The sequence below is a fragment of the Protomyctophum parallelum genome (assembly GCF_964188405.1).
Source record: "Protomyctophum parallelum genome assembly, chromosome: 14".
NCBI lineage: Eukaryota > Metazoa > Chordata > Actinopteri > Myctophiformes > Myctophidae > Protomyctophum > Protomyctophum parallelum.
This window is the reverse complement of record NC_139709.1, coordinates 32327582-32349901: the sequence shown is the minus strand read 5'-3', so window position 1 is coordinate 32349901 and position 22320 is coordinate 32327582. Positions and strand designations below refer to the sequence as shown.

At 41.5% G+C, this 22320-nt stretch overlaps 3 protein-coding genes across 5 annotated transcripts; 2 read left to right on the top strand and 1 right to left on the bottom strand.

The window, feature by feature from the left end:
- The first annotated feature begins 896 nt into the window (after positions 1-896).
- gjc2 (gap junction protein gamma 2) lies at positions 897-14456 on the top strand. Of its 2 annotated transcripts, none has more exons than XM_083781529.1 (2): positions 897-1033; positions 11994-14456. In XM_083781529.1, exon 2 carries the CDS (start codon positions 12023-12025, stop codon positions 13271-13273), a length of 1251 nt encoding a protein of 416 aa, XP_083637655.1. In that variant the 5' UTR covers positions 897-1033; positions 11994-12022; the 3' UTR covers positions 13274-14456. The 2 variants fall into 2 exon arrangements, with proteins under 2 accessions (XP_083637655.1, XP_083637654.1); XM_083781528.1 differs by lacking the exon at positions 897-1033 and adding an exon at positions 8763-9185.
- A 2313-nt stretch (positions 14457-16769) lies between these two features.
- iba57 (iron-sulfur cluster assembly factor IBA57) lies at positions 16770-19414 on the top strand. Its single transcript, XM_083782375.1, has 3 exons — positions 16770-17471; positions 18125-18474; positions 18878-19414. The coding sequence occupies exons 1-3, from the start codon at positions 17095-17097 to the stop codon at positions 19264-19266; spliced, it is 1116 nt and encodes a 371-aa protein (XP_083638501.1). The 5' UTR covers positions 16770-17094; the 3' UTR covers positions 19267-19414.
- A 77-nt stretch (positions 19415-19491) lies between these two features.
- Positions 19492-22312, bottom strand: jmjd4 (jumonji domain containing 4). 2 transcript variants are annotated; one of them, XM_083782368.1, is made up of 6 exons: positions 21803-22310; positions 21536-21701; positions 21156-21281; positions 20566-20833; positions 20120-20266; positions 19494-20008 (listed from the first exon to the last, which is right to left on the bottom strand). In XM_083782368.1, exons 1-6 carry the CDS (start codon positions 22053-22055, stop codon positions 19673-19675), a joined length of 1296 nt encoding a protein of 431 aa, XP_083638494.1. In that variant the 5' UTR covers positions 22056-22310; the 3' UTR covers positions 19494-19672. The 2 variants fall into 2 exon arrangements, with proteins under 2 accessions (XP_083638495.1, XP_083638494.1); XM_083782369.1 differs by lacking the exon at positions 21156-21281 and having other exon boundaries at positions 19492-20008; positions 21803-22312.
- Between the last annotated feature and the right edge of the window lie 8 nt (positions 22313-22320).

Here is a 22320-nt window from a genome sequence, read left to right as displayed (position 1 = left end):
GTAAGTGATATTTGTTTCGTTAAAATAAGAGTTAAATAGTGCTATATTATGATAATAGTAATTGATATAGAGTGTTCAATAACAGGGATCTCCCTGTCTCACCAGCTCTTTATAAGCATAAAATAAATGTTCAGGTCGGGATACCAATTTTATCGAATCAGGAGAGAGAACACCAAATACAATTGGAAGGGATGACACAAACAAGTGCCCTGTCATTTGAAACTGGAACACTTTACAATTGAATCTGATAAATGGATACCTCCTGAACGAGTACACAAGGACCCCAATGGAAACAAGCCAACTGGGCTTTCTTGGCTTTAAAATGTGCAGACCTTGCATTGAACTGTTCTTCCCTGTGCTTTTTTATGCAAATTGTAACTGCAAGTATTCAATATCAATCAATCAAAATACAAAATAGTGTAATTGGGCTGTACTACAGCAGATTCATAGCCCTTTCCCGAGGCTGGAGAGATGCTTTCATTAGCCAAGAAGACAATGAAAACCACCATTTTGAGTCTTACTGCAGGCTACTACACTTAGTTTCCCTTTGTGACAGGGGAAATCCAGAATAAACAGACAAATCTATAGATCTGTACACATACATACATCATTGCACATGTGCGCGCACACACACACACACACACACACACACACACACGCACACACACACACACACACACACACACACACACACACACACACACACACACACGCAGGGGTCTCAAGGTCCAAAGACGTATGTATCAGTGTTAGCTTCTGGGTGAATGAATAAGGCTGTGACAGAAGTCATCCTGAATGAAATAAACAACTAGTGGAGCTCTAGTGATGGAGGCGAACAAACCAGAGAACAATGGGCCCATTGGGAGGTTGCTGGACTCCTGAGTGTCCATGCCTGTACTTGGTGGTGAGGGGTTTTGAAGAAAAATGAGCCATTGTCTCTCTCTCTCATCCTGCTTCCGAGCTTGAACAGTGAAACCATGCCTCTGGATCCTAGCCCAGGGTATTCTGGGTATTCTATAGCGACCATGGAAAGGTAGGTTCAACCTTTTGGCTCTCGATTATCAAAGTGGTGTGATTGTAATTGTGCAGGAGTGTTGCTTACTTAGTTTACAAGAAAGAAAGAAAGATATGCACTCTTGCCGAGATTTGAGCTGATTTTATTTAGTGCCCTAATAATGCCCTAGAAATTAGACTATTAAGATATTAGGAGGTTTCCTTTCAAGGAATGTTATTTTGGTTTTCAAGCAAAAACCACAACATTATGCACAAAATAATACAACATAATGAAATGATTACAAATATATTTTTTGCAGACATTTTTGTACCATTGAGCTAATAGAGTCTCCCCTGCTTGCTCAGGGGAGACATTGACCATCAGGTCAAACTCCGTGTCAGATCCTGTGTCTATATACAGTAGGTGAGACATTTGAGTCGATCCAAATGTCCCAATAGAAGAGCAGGGAGACAAACTACAACCACCCCAAATGTATAAGTTAATTATTAACTTATATTAACTGTTAATATATTTAATATTATATTAACACATACTCTACCATCCATAAACATAATACTAAATGTGTTGGGTGCAGGCTAAAAAGCATTTGATTGATTTAGGTTAATAAATTATAATTTAGTATTCAGTATAATTCTCATTTGGATTCTAATTTGAATATACAAAAATAAGAAGTGTTATCCTGATATGTATGTGCAGACAGACAGACAGACAGACAGACAGACAGACAGACATCAGGTCAAACCAATAGTGCACTCTTATTGAAAGTCTGCAATTTTACTGCCATCTTGTGGCTAAAAACCATCTAATGATAAATTAATAAATCCAATGCATGCAAGTGCGCATACACACGCACACACACACACACACACACACACACACACACACACACGCACACACACGCACGCACACACACACACACACACACACACACACACACACACACACACACACACACACACACACACACACACACACACACACACACACACACACACACACACACACACACACACACACACACACACAAACACAGTGATCAACAACTCCAGATGACATCAAGATGAAGTGCACAAAAAAGCTAGAGCAAGAGTGCCTGAAGATTTATAGGCTTACACGTAGATTAGATTCTCATTGGAGGCTTTTCTTAATTGTGCAAGACGTTCATTACAACACATATTTATAGGATACTATTGTTTCGTTCCAGAATATTATTATGGCATAATTTCACCACCATAGGATCATTTGATTGTTTTGTTGTTGCAGAAAACAAACCAGGCTAATTTTGGGCGGTGGCCTGCATCACTGTTATCACAAGACAAGTGCCATAGATATCCGTGCTTTACATACCATGCTTTTTAAATAGTACTGCATGCGCAGGATTGTAGTGTGAGGTACTGTTGCATAAGACATTACAGAGAGAGAGAGAGAGAGAGAGAGAGCTGTTGTTATGAGAGCCTGCAGCATTGCTGTCAGTGTCTGAAGTGCACTGAGTTGGTGTAGCTCTTGCACTGGAGAACGGATATGTCAGCGAGGCGTCTGGAAGGAGTTTCAGTTAGCAGCCTATATCTCTGTTAGTCCAAATGACCCTGACTGTGTCTGCTGCTCCTAGGGGGCTTGCCCCAGATCAGCCCACATGACATGGGCAGTTATGACAAGATCACGTCAAAGAGTTAAGACCCCCCCAGCTCCCTAAAGCAAAAGCTTTGTTGTTGTAAGGAGAATGGTTGGTGCTGCTGTCCTGAAAAGGTCCCACTGTGTGTGAAAAAAAGAATGACCACCACAACAAAGAGTGGGTACTGTAGCTGTGTGTGTTGAAATGCATGTACAGTAAGAAGAAGAAGAAATGGACAGTAGATTTGAAATGAGATGCGATTATTCAAATGAACAGTAGATTTAAGTCATTTTCATCTACTGTACACTACAGTTAGAAAGTACAGTAGCCTACAGTACAGTACAGTTAAGTAAGAACAATATTACACTAACTTACATACGTTACTAACTGTATAGGCTACTTCCGACTTGTATTTCTTGAGTTTACATATTTCCAGAGTAATTAGCAACCCATAGGCCTATCACTTTATCACCCTAGCCCTTCTTCATTCAAGTTGCAGTTGTTGGAGTAGGCCTACTTTGATAGAATGTTTCACTCCTGGCCACGGTGAATGGAAAACTGGGTTCATGGCTGGCATGTTTCACGCATTTTTACATGAAGCTCTTTTGAGTGTCTTTGATATGAGCGACAGGGAAAAGACTCAGACCTCAGTCCAATTTAACCCTGCATGGCATTCTGGTTTTGGGCATGTCATTTACAGGTGAAAATAAAACATTACATTTGAAACTTTTCAATATATTTATTTTGTGATAGGTTAAATGCAGATAGGACTGGTCAAAACATGCTTTATATATTATGCTCCAGCTCATAATGTGCACTAGAGGGAACATCAGTCTTCAACTGAGTGTTTATGTCTTAAATACAACATCTATGTGGATACATATAGACTGGAGAGAGGATATTCTGACTGAGCCACATTCATGTTTAGAATATTGCAGGGCAGTAAAGCAAAAAAAAACTCCAGTATTAAGAGATAACATGGCCCTTATTTCCAGCGGAACCTTATCAGTTTTATTAGAGAGGGCATTTTACTCTTGTGTACTGTTTTAAGTGATGACACATGCTGTAGCATCCTGTTTTATACTGCCGATTTTCTCCACATATTGTTCCACCAACGTAATCCATCATCAAAACGTGGTTACATAAAACAATGGCTAAATTAAAGTATAAAAAGCAATAAATGAAGAGACTATAATATAGTATCAGTCCACATGTTGGCGCTACTCTCTCTCTCTGCCAACCTGGGGAGAGTCCCAAACTGAGTTAATGCTTCCTTCAATGCATGGTGAGTGTGCACTGTGCAGGTCACTTCTTTTCACATGACAGGGGGGAGATTCCCCGGTAGGTCATAGCGTGTGGAAGGAACACGTTATTCCGACTAGTTCCTTTCCCCTCCATCAGGCACCCCGGCTGACCAGGGGGAGGCAGTATAGAGACCAGGATTACTGCATGTTTTTTGTGAGGGTACCTACCTTAAAAGGATCCCTGGCTAATAAGACAAATATGCCTTAATACATTATAATTGTAAAATAAATATTTATATATATATATAATATATATATAATATTAATATATATATATATTTAACAATAAATTGTTAAATATTCTATTTATTTTATAAATAGATGATGTCATATGCTAATGTGTGGTTTAGCCCTATGAATGTATGGAATATATGCTAATAAAAAACAACTTAATACTTCCTAAGGTTAAATGAGTATCAAAACAATATTCTAAATACTTTTTAGCATGTGCATTCCATACATTCCATAGGGCTGGACCACACATGGACAAATGACATCATCAACTTGCGACGGGAGTTGTCACTATTGACCATTTGCAGACTGCGGCAGTTTGGAAGCACTTGTTTTCCGTTAAACAATGTCCTGCTGCCTCTTGCATTATGTGCTAATTCAAAACAGGTGGTAGCCTACACAGGGCAGTTGAGGGATATCTAACAAGCACTTCCAAACTCCAGCACTTAGAAAAAGAATCACCTGCAAGGACACAAAGTAGCTGATAACATGTATACAGTGGCTTTTTATAAAACAAACACTTTGAGGATAGAAAGAGAATAATTCAAGCTTTCCGTACAGCTGCAATGTCGGTGAGTTTGACGTTGTTTAATACAATCAGATAGGACTTTTCTGTTTGGATGAATGGGCTGCCATTGGAAGTTGCACCTAGGTAGCACCTTGCCATTAACTCATATGGTAAGATGGCCCCGGTCTGCATATGGAGAGAATTGAGTGAAAGATATTTGTCTCATTAGCCAGGGATCCTTTTAAGACACGGGGAAAACATGCAAAAACACACAGAAAGGCCTTTTCGCCAACCGAACGTAGGGTATGGGCGCTGATGACTTGGGATCTTCTAGCTGGGAGGCAACATCACTGTGTTCCTTACCCCTGCACTTCATACTGCAGGTTTCACACTAGAAAGTATACCTATGCTCTACCAGTCTGACTGACAGCATGGAAATGTCTTGTTTAATGAAGTGCAATTTGCCCTTTTAATTAGCCATCATAGAATATATGTTTTTATTTTCATTTTATTTGACGTGTGTGGTCCATAGTGGCAACGTTTCTATTCCCAAAACCATATATTGCCATATGGTTCTCTCTCTCAAAGTCTGTGGGGGGGTTTTAATGGGCTTTTGGTAAAAATGCCAAAAGGTCTGTGGTCAACAACACAGGCTAGGGATTTTCACATTTTGTTTTACAACAAAAATACGCTAGTAAACACCCCATTCATTAATTTTGAAGCTTTTGTGTCTTAAAAAAAAGCAGCTGCTAACCAGTAGCTAAATTAAACTACAGTCTACAACACTACAGACATTACGTCATCACTAGTCTGACTGAAGAATTGATGGTGGTGATGATCAACACAATAGTTTATAGCTTTTTACTTGCATTTACTTAATTTGTGAATTGCAGAACAATCTATCAAGAACTTGCATTTGCCACAGAGATTATTTTCACAAATCCAATGCAAAAACCATATTTAGACTGATACTGTACATTTTTATGGATCAAGGTGCGAACTTAACTCCTTTCGACTACAGCAATATTTCATGTCTCAGCTATAGAATTAGCTGAGACAGTAGTCAATTCATATTAAAAATCTACCCTGAAAATGTTCTGTTGCTTTTTGTACGACTAATATAATATACAAATCAGCTGCCTGCTGCTCGCCTCACTTGTAGAAGACAAACAGTCCAAGCTGAGGGAAGATATGTTCTTCTCGGGTGGTGTTGTTGCCATCGACCTCAAGGCTTTTCAACTCAGTTGCTTCAGTGGAGTCCAGCCTTAGTCTAAACTGGCATTAGACATGCTCACCCAGCGGGTAGAATAGGCTTGACTGAAAAAGAAAACTGGGCGAACACAGATGAACAAATGAGATAGGACTGCCACCACTCTCAGGCAGCCTATGGGATAGCCCTGTCTGGTTGAGAGCAGTTGCATGTGGTGGAGAAAAGAGGAGCAGGAGCCCAACACTGAGCTGAATGCTTTTGCTCTGGTGTCTTGTGTCACTCTTTTCTCTAGGGGGGGGGGGGGGAATCCAAGTCACATGATCATACTTGATCTGTTACATAAACAGACCCCGGTCGGCTCACATCAACTTTGCTCTGTTATTATGTGTTGCCAAAACTCTTGTGCTGACATTGGTGGGGCCAAGGAGAAATGTCAAGATGTTCACTTCTCTATGTTGTCTGTGACTGTTGCATCGCTTCGACACTCACTAGCGCCGCAAAACCCCACATGATTGACCTCCTGAAGGTTGATCCTGTCACAGTATTTTAAATCTCACTCTAATTAACAAGTTCCGTGGGTGTTGTGATTCTGATAACTGGTAGCCATCTGGGGTACAAACCAACTATTTTATTCTAGAAATAATACTTGAATCAAAGGTGACAGTATGCTCTTTCGTGAGCAAACTCAGACTGTCAAGGTGATAGACTGTCAAGGTGATTTTAACAAGAATCAAGATTTATTGTTAAGTTGTTCAATTCATATACGATAGATACATAATATATTTCTTCATTGTTAGATTATGCAGTTTTTGTTATGTGACAAACATAATTTAGATGTTATCTGACCTACAGTATATACAAATGTTGGTGTATTTCACTCTTTTAAAAGCACACAAGTCATTTACACATTCACACATATTAAAAACTAACACTTACAGTTGCTGTACATAATTCCACTATACCTGTATATTCTCCTGGCCTTGGACAGACTGAATTTTGTGAACATGAACCACTTTCTCATACAGTTGAATAGACAATACAGAATTTTCAGACATGGTAATATTCAAAGCTGGACCATCTGTCTTTTGGGTGGCAATATGGTCATATTTTGGAGGGACATGAAGCAAACCCCTTTGGGACATGTCTGCCTCGCTGAATCCCAAATGCTCTCTATAGTCTCTCCAGAAGCATGCATCTTTTCCTCCATGGTGCACCATGGGTGCATGCAATGCAACGCCACATCTCTTCAGTCAGACGAGGAGGGAATGTCTGGAGGCAAGGCCTCTGGAAGATGAGTCCTGAAGGCCCAGCTGGCTTGTTTTAAAGCCTGGCTTATACCATCTACTGTAGGGTTATATACACAGGTGGCGTGCACCGAAAATAGCCAATCTACAAGCTTGTAGATCTGCTGTTTTCCATGCGTATAGTATGAAGTCAGGCTTCATTGTCGGCACTCTATGCTCAAACAGAACTGCAACGGTAGTTGACTCACACTCATAACTCATAATAATTTTATATCACAATAAAATCATACGTCAATGAATCTATCAATTTTATTAAATAAAAGAAGGCCGTTGTGCTGTGCAACGTTTTGTATTAGTATTTTGCAGGATATAATTAAGGGTTATTGCAGGGCTAGTGCAAATAATATGGTAATATGACCATTATGACAGTGACCAGATACATTTCATTAATGCAAGCCAGACACTAAACCGTTTATCTGTTGTCTATTAAAAGTAGTTGCGTTTAGAATGACTTCCCAAACTTCAGAGAGATGGCTGGCACAAAGTAGGAATTCCTTTACGATTTCAATCTCACATGAATCATTTGTCTCCTGCTGTGCTTTCTCTTGGCCTTCCTGATTGAAATTGGGACAATCTAGGCTAGGGGAAAAAAAGAGAGAACCCAGTGAGGAATTGTGCACATGTACATGCATGCACATGCAGGGTCAGATGCAGATTACATAAGTTTGAGATTCCCATGATTTCTGTACACATGTATAGGCATTATTCTTGACATGTGAAGAAAAAAAATCCCATTGTGTGCTACTGCATTCCACAGACTGAGAGGTGAAAGCTTCAAGTGTAAACACCAAGTCGGAAAAGACATGGGGTGGAGAACAGAGTACAAGCTGTCAACCGGTCTAATTTCTGGCCACTTGCCTGGATGGAAGGTCTAAATATTAGGACACTTGATATGACTGAGCATACCTGTTGGATACATTCTAGCGGATCTACTGAGGCAATGTGGCTCATGTCCCTTTGACACTTCTCCTCAAAACCCCCAGTCTCTCTCCCCCCTGACATTACTGCCACCTGCTTATAACTGAAAGATAATATAGAAGCTGTTTATCTAGAATATATAGTGCACCTGCGTGTGTGTGTGTGTGTGTGTGTGTGTGTGTGTGTGTGTGTGTGTGTGTGCGTGTGTGTGTGTGTGTGTGTGTGTGTGTGTGTGTGTGTGTGTGTGTGTGTGTGTGTGTGTGTGTGTGTGTGTGTGAGAGAGAGACAGAGAGAGAGAGATATCCCTGTTGCACTTTCACACACGTGTATGCTTGTGACGTATACCTCAAATAATATGCATCACCATTTTTGCTAGCTATAGTTGTTGCTATATACAGTAGTATAGGTGGTCGGGAGGCGAGTAAGGAGCTCAGACTATGCAGCTGTGCGTGCGTGCAGAGATGGAGAGTAACCAAGAGAATGACAGCGAGGAGAGAGAAACAGACGGTGGGAGAGAGAGAGAGAGAGAGAGCAAACGAGAGAGAGACAGAGAGAGAGAGAGAGAGAGAGAGAGAGAGAGAGAGAGAGAGGGGAACAAATAAACTATCATGGTCTGTGTTACAAGTGGTGAACATGTGGGTATGGGGGAGGTTGACTACATTTGCGATTAACAAGCTCCATCCCGGTTGGGTGTTTCAATCTGCAGTAAGATATCCTCATGTCTGACCCTTGGAAGAGGGTCATTTGCCAGAGGAGGATTTTTTTTTCTTCCTGCCTTTGTTTTAATACCGTCTTGGGCAGAAGGCTGGTGTAATAGAAACCAGACATGAGTCAGAATGTGAGGCATTCACTTCAGCAAGAACTCATAGCGTAGGGGAACCAGGATCAGTTAAAGCTAAGTTACTTGCTCTAAAAAGTTTGATCCGTTTTTTTTTTGCAATTAGCAAATAGAGGGCAGGTGCCAGCTAGGGCATTAGGATGGATGGTCTATTCGGTGTATCAGACTTTGCATGGGAGATTTAAGGAGAGCAGAGGAGATATGGACAACCTTCAGGATGGGCCAGGCATGTGCAACTTTTCCAGGTGGGTTCATCAAGATTTTAGTTTTATGATGCAATTTATTCTGTCATGACATTGGAGTTGCATCAGTAAAATAGTTTATTGGAAAATTGGATTGGTTTGGCTTGCGTGCGTCACCATGTGTCAAAATACAATTCTTCAGCTTTTAAATTAAAAGAATAAAAGGTTTACAGCTCTATAAGACGATTTTGCCATCCAAAATGGCCTGGGGTATGTACATTTAATCATGAAAAGGTATACTGTACAGTTTCGTTTATGGCCACACTATTGAACATGAATGGTTATTTTTGCATTAGATTAGAAAATACTAATTTGTTATTTAAAGCAGATCAAACTTAAACACTAACAATCAATTCAATACTGACAAAGTGACTAATATGGAAGTCCAAAAATAATTAATGATTTTTCGCTTTTCAGTTTATAGTTAAATTAAATGTTTAACTTGACACACTGGATGAAATTAAAGAGTTCAGATTTGTCTGAACTGCAGAATCCTTGTTCAGACCAAATTATGAATAACTGTTATGCAACCATTCATCATGCAGAACCTATTCAATTTTACAATTTCCCTACATCTTTTGTATAATGTATATAATTACTACAGTAATTGTAACATAACTATGCGCTCAATGTGGACTATACAGTATATAAGTGATTCAAGAAAAACATGGTCATCACTAACATTTTGTGGAAATTCTAAACCCGGCAACTCAATAATGTCTGCCAGTCACGTTCCATCACACATGGAAGACATGGCCAAATGTGTTAGATCCTAGTGAAGCAAATGTCCGCTGTCTTGCCATCCCGGGGCATATATGGTATCTGGGTTGCCAACTTGCCCATCATAGATGCCATCGGTCTTCATGACTGTGCCCCTCCCTAGTGTCATTGGTGCTGGGGCCTGGAGGGGAGGCCTTGTGGCAGACCAACAAGCCTCGTCTGTTCACTCAGATGACAGGTGACATGGCACTTCCCACACCAGGGAACACAGTGCCACAGTCATGAGATCAACACATGAAGGACGAGGAGTCAGAAACACTACTATCTCCCCTCAGTGGACAGAATCCCTTGTGTCTGAGCACATAGTGGATGTGAGGAGAGTTAACATTTATAGCTTGTTTAGACCTGAGGCCGACTCTAAAAACGCCGAACCCTAACCCTAACATTTCTGAAAATCTTCAAATTTGTATTGATTAATATGTATTTTTAATGATTATGTTGCTACATGTATAGCATAATGAGGCACAGATGTAGCTCCTGTATTGAAAGGTATAACAACGTATAGGTTGCATCAGGTCTAAATGATATTACTTAGAACCTTTACCCATTTAGACTGAATGCAATATTTGCGTGTGTGTGTGTGTGTGTGTGTGTGTGTGTGTGTGTGTGTGTGTGTGTGTGTGTGTGTGTGTGTGTGTGTGTGTGTGTGTGTGTGTGTGTGTGTGTGTGCGCGCGCGTGTGTGCGCGTGCTTGCGATGTATGTATTTGTGTGTGTATACACACCCACCCACGTGTGTCCTTTTGCATGCTATGGCAAATATACTGTGGGAGCAGTATTACTGTTAATTTACTTAAGTTAAAACAGCTTAATACCCTCACACCATTATGATTTATGATTGTTGTTCATAGTAAAACATCTTGAACTGACTCACTGCTGACAAGATGAAATTATTTTTTATTCAATTTGTCACCTTCCTGTCAAGAGTGTTCAGAACACTCTGACCTGGCAGATGCAGCATAGAGTTAAAATATTTAGATTAGAAGCCAAAATATTTTTATTTAGTTCACACACATTTCCATTAGGTGTATGTGCAATTTAAACCAGGCAACAAACACAATTAAATATGTGTCCTTGGAATCAGTGACTGTAATGGAGTAAATAGAGGATCACATTAGTCACAAGTACACCAAACATGACTTCACTAGAAACACAGCATGCTGCATGATGCATTGTGGGATGGCCAGTGAGGACTGGCTGACATCATTCTGGGTGCTGACATGCATTAAGAACATAGGCCGTATTGTTATCTCAGTCAAATCCTTAGTGTAAATTGTACCATATTGTAACTCCAAGAGTGTTCAAATCTAACCAAATTACAGTTGTAATTACAGCAATGAAGTTTTTGTTTTAGGAAAGTTCATAGAGAAGGCATGGCAGTTACGTTGGAGAACGATGTATCCATAAGTAACTGTTTATGTATTTTGTTTATGGTGTATCATTGTGTATGTCATTTTTGTGAGTGTCTTGTAAGCCTGTACGGGCTGGGCATCTTATGATTTTTAATAAAAAACTCTAAAAATCTATCTATCTATCTATCTATCTATCTATCTATCTATCTATCTATCTATCTATCTATCTATCTATCTATCTATCTATCTATCTATGCAAATTAACACTGATCAGATTGTGCTGTGTATAGTCTTGGTCTTTGAAATACAACGAAAATGGAAGCTGTGAACATTAACAAGCAGTGCAATGTGTACATCTACAATCTCAAACTGATTTTAATGAGTACTGCAGTGGTTGGAGGTGATGTCCCTACTCTCACACTGAACATTTTTAATCAGAATTGGTCAAAATTGGTATATTTTATTAGATTTTCTTCAAACATTAGTGGAAATAGCCGATTTAAAAGCAAAAAATGTGTCACAATGAGCAGTGCTGTGAGCTTCTATTACATTACATCTGGTATTATCGCAATTTGTCGTACAAAGACATATAAGACCTATATAGGGTGACACTGTTCACTTCATGCTTTACTTTGCAGTCAAATTCTCATCAATACTTTTGTGTTCTCTCTCTCTCCACAGATTCTAGTTAAAGAGCTTTTAAGACCAACATGAGTTGGAGCTTCCTCACTCGTCTCCTGGAAGAGATTCACAACCATTCCACCTTTGTGGGAAAGGTATGGCTGACGGTCCTCATCATCTTCCGCATCGTGCTCACGGCGGTCGGAGGGGAGTCCATCTACTCGGACGAGCAGTCCAAGTTCACCTGCAACACCAAGCAGCCGGGCTGTGACAATGTCTGCTACGACGCCTTCGCTCCGCTCTCGCACGTCCGCTTCTGGGTCTTCCAGATCATCATGATCTCCACGCCCTCCATCATGTACCTGGGCTACGCCATCCACAAGATAGCCCGCGTCAAGGACGAGGAGCTGAGGAGACACCACAGGATACGGAGGAAGCAGCAGCCGCCGCCGCCACCACACACCAGGTGGAGAGAGAACCACGAGGACGTGGCGGAGGAGGGGGAGGACGACGACGCCGAGCCCATGATCTATGAGGACGCCATGTTAGCACAAGAGATCGGACCTGAGCCTGGCGCCGCCGCCACCCAGAGACATGATGGCCGCCGAAAGATCATGCAAGAGGGCCTGATGCGGATCTATGTCCTTCAGCTCATGTCTCGGGCGATCTTTGAAGTCGCGTTTCTGGCAGGCCAATATCTTCTCTATGGCTTCCGGGTGAGCCCTTCGTACGTGTGCAACAGGGCCCCCTGTCCTCATAGAGTGGACTGTTTTATCTCGAGGCCCACAGAGAAAACCATCTTCCTCCTCATAATGTACGTGGTGAGCGTCCTCTGTCTACTCCTAAATTTGTGTGAGATGTTGCACATAGGAATCGGAAACTTTCGGGACGCCCTTCGCAGGAAGAGAAGCACGAGGACGTCGTATAATGGCTACCCATTCTCCCGCAACATCCCGGCTTCCCCTCCGGGGTACAACCTTGTCATGAAGTCAGAGAAGCCTAAACAGATTCCCAACAGCCTCATTACTCACGAGCAGAACATGGCCAACGTTGCCCATGAGCAGCAGGGCATCAGTCCAGATGAGAACATCCCGTCGGATCTTGCGAGCCTGCACCGTCACTTACGAGTTGCACAGGAGCAGCTTGACATGGCATTTCAAACATATAGTACAAAAAGCAACCAGCCAACCTCCAGAACCAGTAGCCCTGTGTCTGCAGGCACCGTGGCAGAACAAAATAGGGCCAACGCAGTCCAGGAAAAACAAGGAGCCAGGCCAAAATCAGCCACAGAGAAAGGTGGGACCATTGTTAAAAATGGAAAGTCCTCTGTCTGGATCTAGAAACAACTGTCACGTTGCAAATCACTTCAAACCCTTTATGACAACTGGAGGAGTTGTGTATGTTGGAAGAGACTTTAAACAATAATAAGGGTGGAATATATGATCAATCACAACAGATATAAAGCCCACACAATGGTGGGGTTGGACGATGGGCATACCATTTTAAGTGGCATTAGTCACAGTAGTGTATTGGGGAAATAAGAACAAATGAACACAAGTTCACGTTTTGTTTTTTCTGATCGCATACACGTGACGTATGACGGTGAGATTCATTGTTCCCATATGCATCTCTCAATCCACAACACATTATCATAAACCGTGCTATGAATCTTCTTCGTTACTGTAGTGTATAGTGTGTCATTTTCACATATCACTGCTTTTTGACATGGTTATTGTATCCGCTTAGTATAACATCTCTCATTCCTGCTGTAACTTCATATGGTAAAGTGATATTTTTTGTATTGCTTCAAACTATTTATTTGATCTACTGTCGAACTGGATTCGAAATTTTACTTATAGTTTGAATTTTGAATTGTGGCCTAAATCAATTCAAGCAATGCAGTGTGAAACAAAAATGCTGCATAGTTGCACTAACACTTATTTGTAACAAATTGATGAAATGATTGTTTGCCAAATGGACCTGCCCTTAGATGCATGTATTTGAAGAATTAATATTGGCATGTATGAGTGTCACTGGAAGGAGATACATGTGAAATATTCAGATAAAAATAAAATTAAAATAAGGTGCCGTAGAATAGAAGGTCTGAAAGGTCTGCACTGCATGGTGGTCTGAGACTGCAACATACCACCAATTACTTTACAAATACTTGCAGTGACTTTTGAAAGGAGAAAGGTAAGTTAACTGTATTGACAATAATGCTTATTTGTTAAATACATACTGATGATTTCTGCAATTTGAGGCAGATAATGCATGCTTTGCAAATGTGCACAAACCCCATCCCCACATAGAAGACCCATCCCATTTAACTCATATTTAGGCATGCTACAGTAGCCTATACGTCTGATGAGCATTCAATGTTTTCTATTTTTGAATCAATGTTTCAAAGTAGTTTCAGTATAATAGCTTCTGCCTTCACTATCGTCATAGCCTACTCCTAGTCCTAAGTGCCTCAAATGTTAAAGATTGTTGAAATGTTATATTCATAAAAATAAACCAATATCAATCCTGCTTTATCAAATAGACCGCTTCATCTCTCTCTTGCACACACACGCACGCGCGCACGCACGCATGCACTCTTGCGCCACCCAATTACCCTAAAACTTAATTGCCATTTTTTACTATTTTGAAAAACATTTTTAAATAGTTCAAATAGACTCACAACGTGTCGATGTAGATCGGCTAATTCGGCTGTGCCCAAAGTGCATCCCGCAGCTTCATAATTGTATTATGAATATGAACAGCCATCTTATTTCTTTTACCTTGCTTTGGTAATGTGACATAGGCTAAGGCTGAAAAAAGGCTGAGTTACACTTTTTGTTCACAGCACACACCTGACAAAACTAAAAGACCATTGATATTAAATATTGATGATGATAAATAGAATCGTTTATTAAATCCGAAGCTAAATTATGAAGTTGGCCCTTGGGTGCATGTTTTAATACTTTCTAATATGGCCCCCTTTGGGGAAAATAAGTTTGGACATACCTGGGCTAAGTTGAACTATTTTAAATGTTTTTCAAGACTGTAAAATACCGGTATGGCAAAGAAGTTTAAGGACAGGGGCCGGGCTCCCAAGCCAAGATAGGGCCAACAACAGTGTGTGTGTGTGTGTGTGTGTGTGTGTGTGTGTGTGTGTGTGTGTGTGTGTGTGTGTGTGCGCGCGCGCGCGCGCGCGCGCGCGCGACTGTGCGTGTGTGTGAGAGAGAGTGGGTATGTCCACACTACAGCGGAATTTTTTGTCGGCAGCCGACACTTTCGGTTGCCGAGAGCCGAAAAACCGGATTTTTAGACTGCTGGTGGATGGAGAAAATGCTCCACTTCCGCAGACGACTGCCGCGGCGGCCAGCCTACAGCTGCCGCTCTCCTCTGCGGCAGATGTAAGCTGCCGACAAGCAGTGTGTCACCCGGCAGTGATATGCACTAGCCAATGGAACAGATGCAGCCTGCAGGCCATCTACGGGCGGAGTTTCAATTGGAGTTTTCTTCTTTCACAGACCCAAACGCCCCTGGGAGGAACTTGTGAATGTCGAGGGATACAGGGAGATATCTGGGCACCTCAAAGTAACATTGTCCGTCCAAAATCGTCTGAAGAAATAAAGTAAAGCATTGGTTCTCATGTTTGCTTCAGATCACCCCTGTAATCTTTTCATCCATGGCACCCCTGGCTGAATTACATTGTCATTTACTGTAACCCTGATCCTTGATAACATTGAAAATAACTTTATACTTTATAAAATAGCCCGTTCTCTTATAAAAGAGCGCGTTCTCTTCAGCCTCCACAACCTTCTCCATGGTAGTCTAGTGGTTAAGGATTGGCGCTTTCACCGCCGCGGCCCGGGTACGATTCCCGGTCAGGGAACACTGTTTTATGATTAATTCCTGTTCTGTTTTTTAACTATATAGAAGTGTCTATTTGTACGTCTCTAAGTGTTTTGATGAATTGAACAATGTGGACCCTGTTGTAAACAAGTGTAATGCTTAATTGGGTCGTCCACTCACAGTTAACAGTCTTTGTATTGAGTTTGTGCTTGAAATGTATTGTAATTCTGCAAACTGTTAATACATATTTAAATCAATCAATCTAAAATATCCTTCTCCTTCTCACCGCCGGGTGACACACTTCATTTTTATGCTTGTCGGCAGGCGGCAGCTTACATCTGAGACCTCCGCGTCAGATGTAAGCTGGCCGACCTCCGCGTCAGATGTAAACTGGCCGTCGTCGACGAAAACAAAACTAATATAGCCTCAGCCGGGAGGCGAACCCGGGTTGCCCGTTCCAAAGGCACGTTTGTTAACCAGTCGACTGGACTGTCATCTCAATGGCCGCATAGCAAAGCAGCACCTATATAGCCTACACTTGAATGCGCCTTTGTGTCAACTGCTTGTCACTCACTTTTCACTCTCACGCCCACTTCGAAATAGAGGACTACAGGCCATAAATAGGCTTCCGTGTAGGGGACCGCCCAAAGCCCCGGAAGAAGTCAAAGTGTCGGCTCTCGGCAACCGAAAGTGTCGGCTGCCGACAAAAAATTCCGCTGTAGTGTGGACATACCCAGTGAGAGAGAGCGAGAGAGAGGCACCGCCACCTAGTAGATGTACCAGTGTAGGCTTTCGAAGGACGCGTAGTCTACTCCCTAGTAGGCACTATAGGCACCAAAACAGAGTGGGCATCGGGAGCAGTGCACTCACTCACACCCTGCACTACCAGCAAACCATGCTACTGCAAACACTGGCCGCAAGCATAGACATAGTCCGCAAGTATCGATGAACAAAAAGGGGGAAAAGAAAACAACCCGCTGTCCGCTGACCCGCTACTACTCATCATCACCATAGGGGGATCATCATCATCACTCACGTGTTCTTATTATGAAGCAATGCATTGTGGGAGTACAAAATGGAGCGTGTGCTGAGGAAAGACGGAGGACTCCCCTGGCCCTGTATGACCTAACCTGGACTCAACAAGGGTACATTTTGGCACAACTAGTAGGCCTACTCGTTAAATAACTCCATATTTCGGCAAGACTGACGTTACATGCAGCGTCGAATTTCGCATCATTAAATATGACGTCGAGCGGCGAAGGAGGACAGATACTCATACACGCAGAGATTGCAATGTAGGTTTTCTAGCACACTCTTCACAATGAATCCAGTGGCGATATTTTACTTGTCTAAGGCCACGTTTGGGTGCAACAGCTTGCTTCGTGGTTATATGTGTCATTCTCGAACACTCCACGGATGGTATCGATGTTTAACAACAAGTAGCGGATGGATCCCCGTCAAGAAGTACAGTCAAGAAGCGACTGGACGTGGTCCTGAACACGAACAGCCACGGTATGTGTGTTACAACCTTCATCATCACAGGACCTTGATCAAGATCCAAGGACAAGATACCGGGGCGTTTCTCCAAGGAATTATAACCAACGACATGGGGCTCTTTGAAGAAGAACAACAAAGAGCTATGTATGCACACATGCTGAATGTACAGGGAAGGACACTATATGACATCATGTTGTACAGGTAATATAACTGATATTATAATAATGTGTGTGTATATATTACATTTTCATTGTTTTCGTCCACAGTAATGGTCATGTGATAGCAGTAATGTTACTTTTTTATCAGCTAAACTAGTAAACAGGTGGGCGTGACCACCGCCTTATCTGTAAAGCAAGGCTCATCCGTTTTGGTAGCCCTAGAGAATGTCTGTGATCATACATATATTCCATATTTATTCCTAATACACATTACACAGCCATAGATCACCTATATCTACTCCCAGTTAGCAGCACGACATGCATGGCATAAATGTGGTCGATGCTCAGTTTGCTCACCAAATAAATAATTTCTAAGACTTGGAGTCAGATGTGGTCCTCTAGTTTCATATCCACGTGAAAGTTCTGGCAGAAAACGTGTGTTTAGTCAAATATCTCCACGTGCTTCACTTCACACGGACACCATTCTCTGGGCGAGGGGCCCGGAATGACAGCTGGACTTAATTTATCAAAACTTCCTGTTGATCACCACAAACGTCCTCACAAATTGACCAGGGAAGCACAAATGTTTGGGGCACACAAATTGGCAGGTGGTGATTAATTACGCAGTACCATTCAAAACGCACCTGCACGTTTTGGTAAGGGTTTTAATCGACTCTCACTCACTTTGTCTTTCAGTATAAAAGAAGCAGAGGCAGGTTGCAGCTTTCTCCTCGAGTGTGACAGCACTGTAAAAGACTTGATATTGAGGCACTTGAAGGTGTACAAGATTCGGCGGAAGGTGAACCTGAACCCCTGTCCAGACCTCTCTCTGTGGGCAGTGCTTCCCCTGGGGAAAGAAACAAGCCAAACATTGGCTAAGCCAGATATCTCCTCCCCAGAAAAAGCTCCAGTGTGGGAGACTGACGCACGGTCTGAGGCCATGGGCTGGAGACTGGTGCTGGACAATCAAATTGACCCTTTGAGTATGATCGCATCATGCAAGCAAGGTGACACAGAAGACTATCATAGACATCGCTATGCTATAGGTAAGGCCAAGTTGATTTTTATTGCAAAAAGGAATGAGAGGGAAACGTGGGTTTTCATTCCTTGCACCCAAAACATTGTTTAATAGTGTTTTAAAATGATCTGAATTGGATCGGGAGCAAAAAACCTTGATCGGGACATCCCTAGACTATCAATATTATATCCATTTCTTGATATTTGACTGGATAATATTGTCTGTAATTTTGGATATTGTACTGTACTGTTGTGATATGGCATATCATCATATGGCATATACTGTATATGTTCTATAAAAATCTGAATATCTGATCGGGGAAAATCGGTATCGGCAGATTCTCAAAATCATCAGAATCGGATCCGGAGCAAAAACACTTGATCAGGACATCCCTAATAATTAATGTTTTCTTTTTTATCATTGTTCTCCAGGACTTCCTGAAGGAGTTAAGGACCTTCCTCCAGGCGTGGCACTCCCCCTGGAATCCAATCTAGAGTACATGCAGGGCATCAGCTTCAGTAAAGGCTGTTACATTGGCCAGGAGCTCACAGCCAGGACTCATCACACTGGAGTGATACGGAAACGCCTGATGCCAGTACGCCTGTCGCCCTCCGTCGAAGGCCTTGAGGAAGGAACACTACAGACGCAGTCTGGCAAGCCTGCTGGGAAACATAGGGCAGGGGTCGGAGATCTCGGTCTGAGCCTAATCCGCCTTGCTCATGCCAAAGAAGTGCTATCAGTCACATCTTCTGATGGCACCAAAGGGACTGCTGAGGCCAGTGTGCCAGAATGGTGGCCAAAAGACTCCAAAATCAAGTGACAGGCTTGATAGTGGATCAAGCCTTCCCAAAGTGTTACATCATGGTTGTTTCACCTTCACGGCATTCATCTACCTGTACTTGATATTGTTTTTGATTAATTTACAATTAAATGCGATTAAATTAAAAGCAGTATATACTTATATATGAATCTAATGTTTAATAAATATTCAGAGACACTAACCAATGTTTTATTAATTTCCCTTTTATACTTTTGCCTTTCAGAGCAAACATGAACATTCACAGCCACATTTAAAATGCAATACCTCCCAGAATTTGCATACACATCATAGGATGAGATAAACTCATAGTTTCACCACTTTGACATATTGTAATACTGTTTAATACTGTTTATTCATGACACCAGTTGAAGCCATATGTCACAGGCTACAGATGGCAGTATTCAACCTATTCCTGGTAAGGAGGATGCTGCCCTCTTGTGGAGTGTATGGTCTCTCGAATTTGCTGCAACAGGCTTTCAGGTTGTGAGCTCAGAGCCGAAGGATCCAGGCGCTTAAAGTCCTCATTGCAAAGTAGGCATTCAAGAATATGAGCCACTCTTTGTAGATCAAAGGCAGCATGGTGAGGTCCAAGTGTGGCAAGGGTCTCTGACAAATGCTTTGGGTAATCGGAGGAGTTGCCAGAGGTGCTAGAGCTCAAGAAGGACATGCGGTTGTCTGCAATTATTTTAAGGAACGAGGCAAATTCCACATAATCAATACCAGAGCAAGACTTCATGATGACCTGGGAAAGTAAAGCAACATATCAATAGACAAACAAAATATAGTGCAGAATATTCAGTACATGACAGCATGTACGGTAGACTGATAAAATAAATATGTTTTCCTCCAGTACCTGGCAGTGCTGGTGCCAGGAATCCATGGTGTTTCTCCATTCCTCTATCTCTCTTTGGACAGCAGACAACTCATTTTGAAGGAACTGCCACATTATGTCAATGTTGCAGCCATTCAGCCAATTATGATTGATGGAGATAGTGTCTTCCTGCAAGACGGGTAAATGAAAGTCACAATCTGTGACTAACACGCCACACCAATATACACTCTAAATAGACTAGTCTAGACAGCTCTGCCTCCTAGAGAGCCAGGCCGAAAAAGCAGTCTAATATTTGAGGAAAAAACATGACGAATTGGTGGACTGGACACTGATTTACAGTTCTGAGCACACAATGTTGAATGAAAACAAGTCATGAGAAATGTAGAGGAGCATCAATCTTTAGAATTCTCCCCAGATCATAACATCGATGAGACTGAGTGAGAACATATTATCTTTACAGTTCTTACCAGATTATAAACTTGATGATGCCAACCACTGGGAACAAATATAATTTCACCCGCCTCCTGAATGATTTCAAGAGGTTGACAGGCTTCATCAAAGTGTGGGAAAAGCCCTTTGTCTTGAAGATCAGGTGAAGTTACATCATAAGCGAGGTTGCCGTGGCTGTCTCGTAAATACTCCTCCTGGCCTGGTGGATAGAGGAGCCATTTTTTCCTCCCACAGATGTTTGCAGACCAACTATAGGATCTGAACACATCAGCATGGAATGGAGTCCTAGGAAGACCGAAGACATTATATATGTAAGTAATTCTGAAGAAGAACGATTGTACAGTTGTCTGTGAACATCTCTTTAGTGCTTCTAGAGCAGTGGTTCTCAATGTAGTGACTTGTGCGGGTTCAAGGGCATCCCCAGGACCTCAGCAAATGATTGTTAGGAACTAAATGGACGGTTATGGGTTTGAGAGTGTACAAATGGAACTGTACAGGTCCCTTTTGTTCCATCCTATTGTTTCATTTGTACAGACATACATACAGACACACCATAAAGACTTTGAGAACCACTGCTCTAGAGATTAATGAAGATTTATTTTCATACCATGAACCTTTGGGGCCCATGTAGACAAACCGATAGTCATCCACTTCAAGTGCATCCCAATATTCGTTGAGCCAGTCAGAGGAAAAAAACACGGGTGTTGTGTAAACACCATGATCTGGAAAATCCCTGTCAAAAAGTACCAAACATTAACTACTTTAGCCCTATTAAAAAAAATAAAAAATAGCAATCAAGCAATTGCTGATCTACAAACTCACTTTATTTTGAGATGTGAGTCTGTAGATAGAATTTTTATTTATTAATGTTTTAATGATATGCACAAAATAGGGACACCGGGTTTGTTAATGTCTGTCAGTATTCATGTTCATCATTGGTAGCCTAAATAAAGTATTGTATAAATGCAATCAGTATCAATGTAAGACCTTGCCATATGCCAGTCTTTCAGGTAAAGGCATCCTTTGGGCGATGAGTGTCCATTCTGGATATATTCCTTCCAGTAGTGTATGAATTCTTTAAAAGGCATAATTTGCTTGGGGTTTGCATTGTACTCCTTAGCATTACAGTTTGCCACAGGAACTGAGGTCTCATCTGTAAGGAGGACAAATAAATAAAGCATTACTAGCAGCAGAAACTACATGCATTGACAATTATGTGTATTAGTTATTACATTGTCAATAAATTGTATTCACCAAACTCTTGTAGCAGTTTCTGAAAATTAGGTTTCCCCTCTTCAGTCACCCATTGTTTTCTACATTTCCAGTCCTCAGTAAATCTTCTTGAAAACATACATGGGTGATTAGGAAGCAAGGACTTTTTGAAGAATTTAGAATAGCTCAAGTCCTTGTCAATATAATCCACAAAGTGTGAAGACCAGAACTGCTCATAAGACTGCCTTGGTATTTTGACAAGACTGCAGCAGTTATGGTAAGACTCCCTGTCCATTATTGTAAACAAAACCTCTGTTGGGTAAATTGCAACGGTAGGTAAGATAGGCTAAAAGCTAGCTTGCTAAATGCTACATTATATGATGTCCACTCTGTTTCAGTTATTTCACGTTTTATATATAGTCAATAACATTGGCAGATAGACAATATTAACCATATTTTTTCAAGACTTGTCTTTGTTTCCTGGATACATTCCCACGTCGTGGAATTTATAATCCATCTTCTGCGCTATTATTTTCTAGCCGGATAGTAAAAGCTACTGT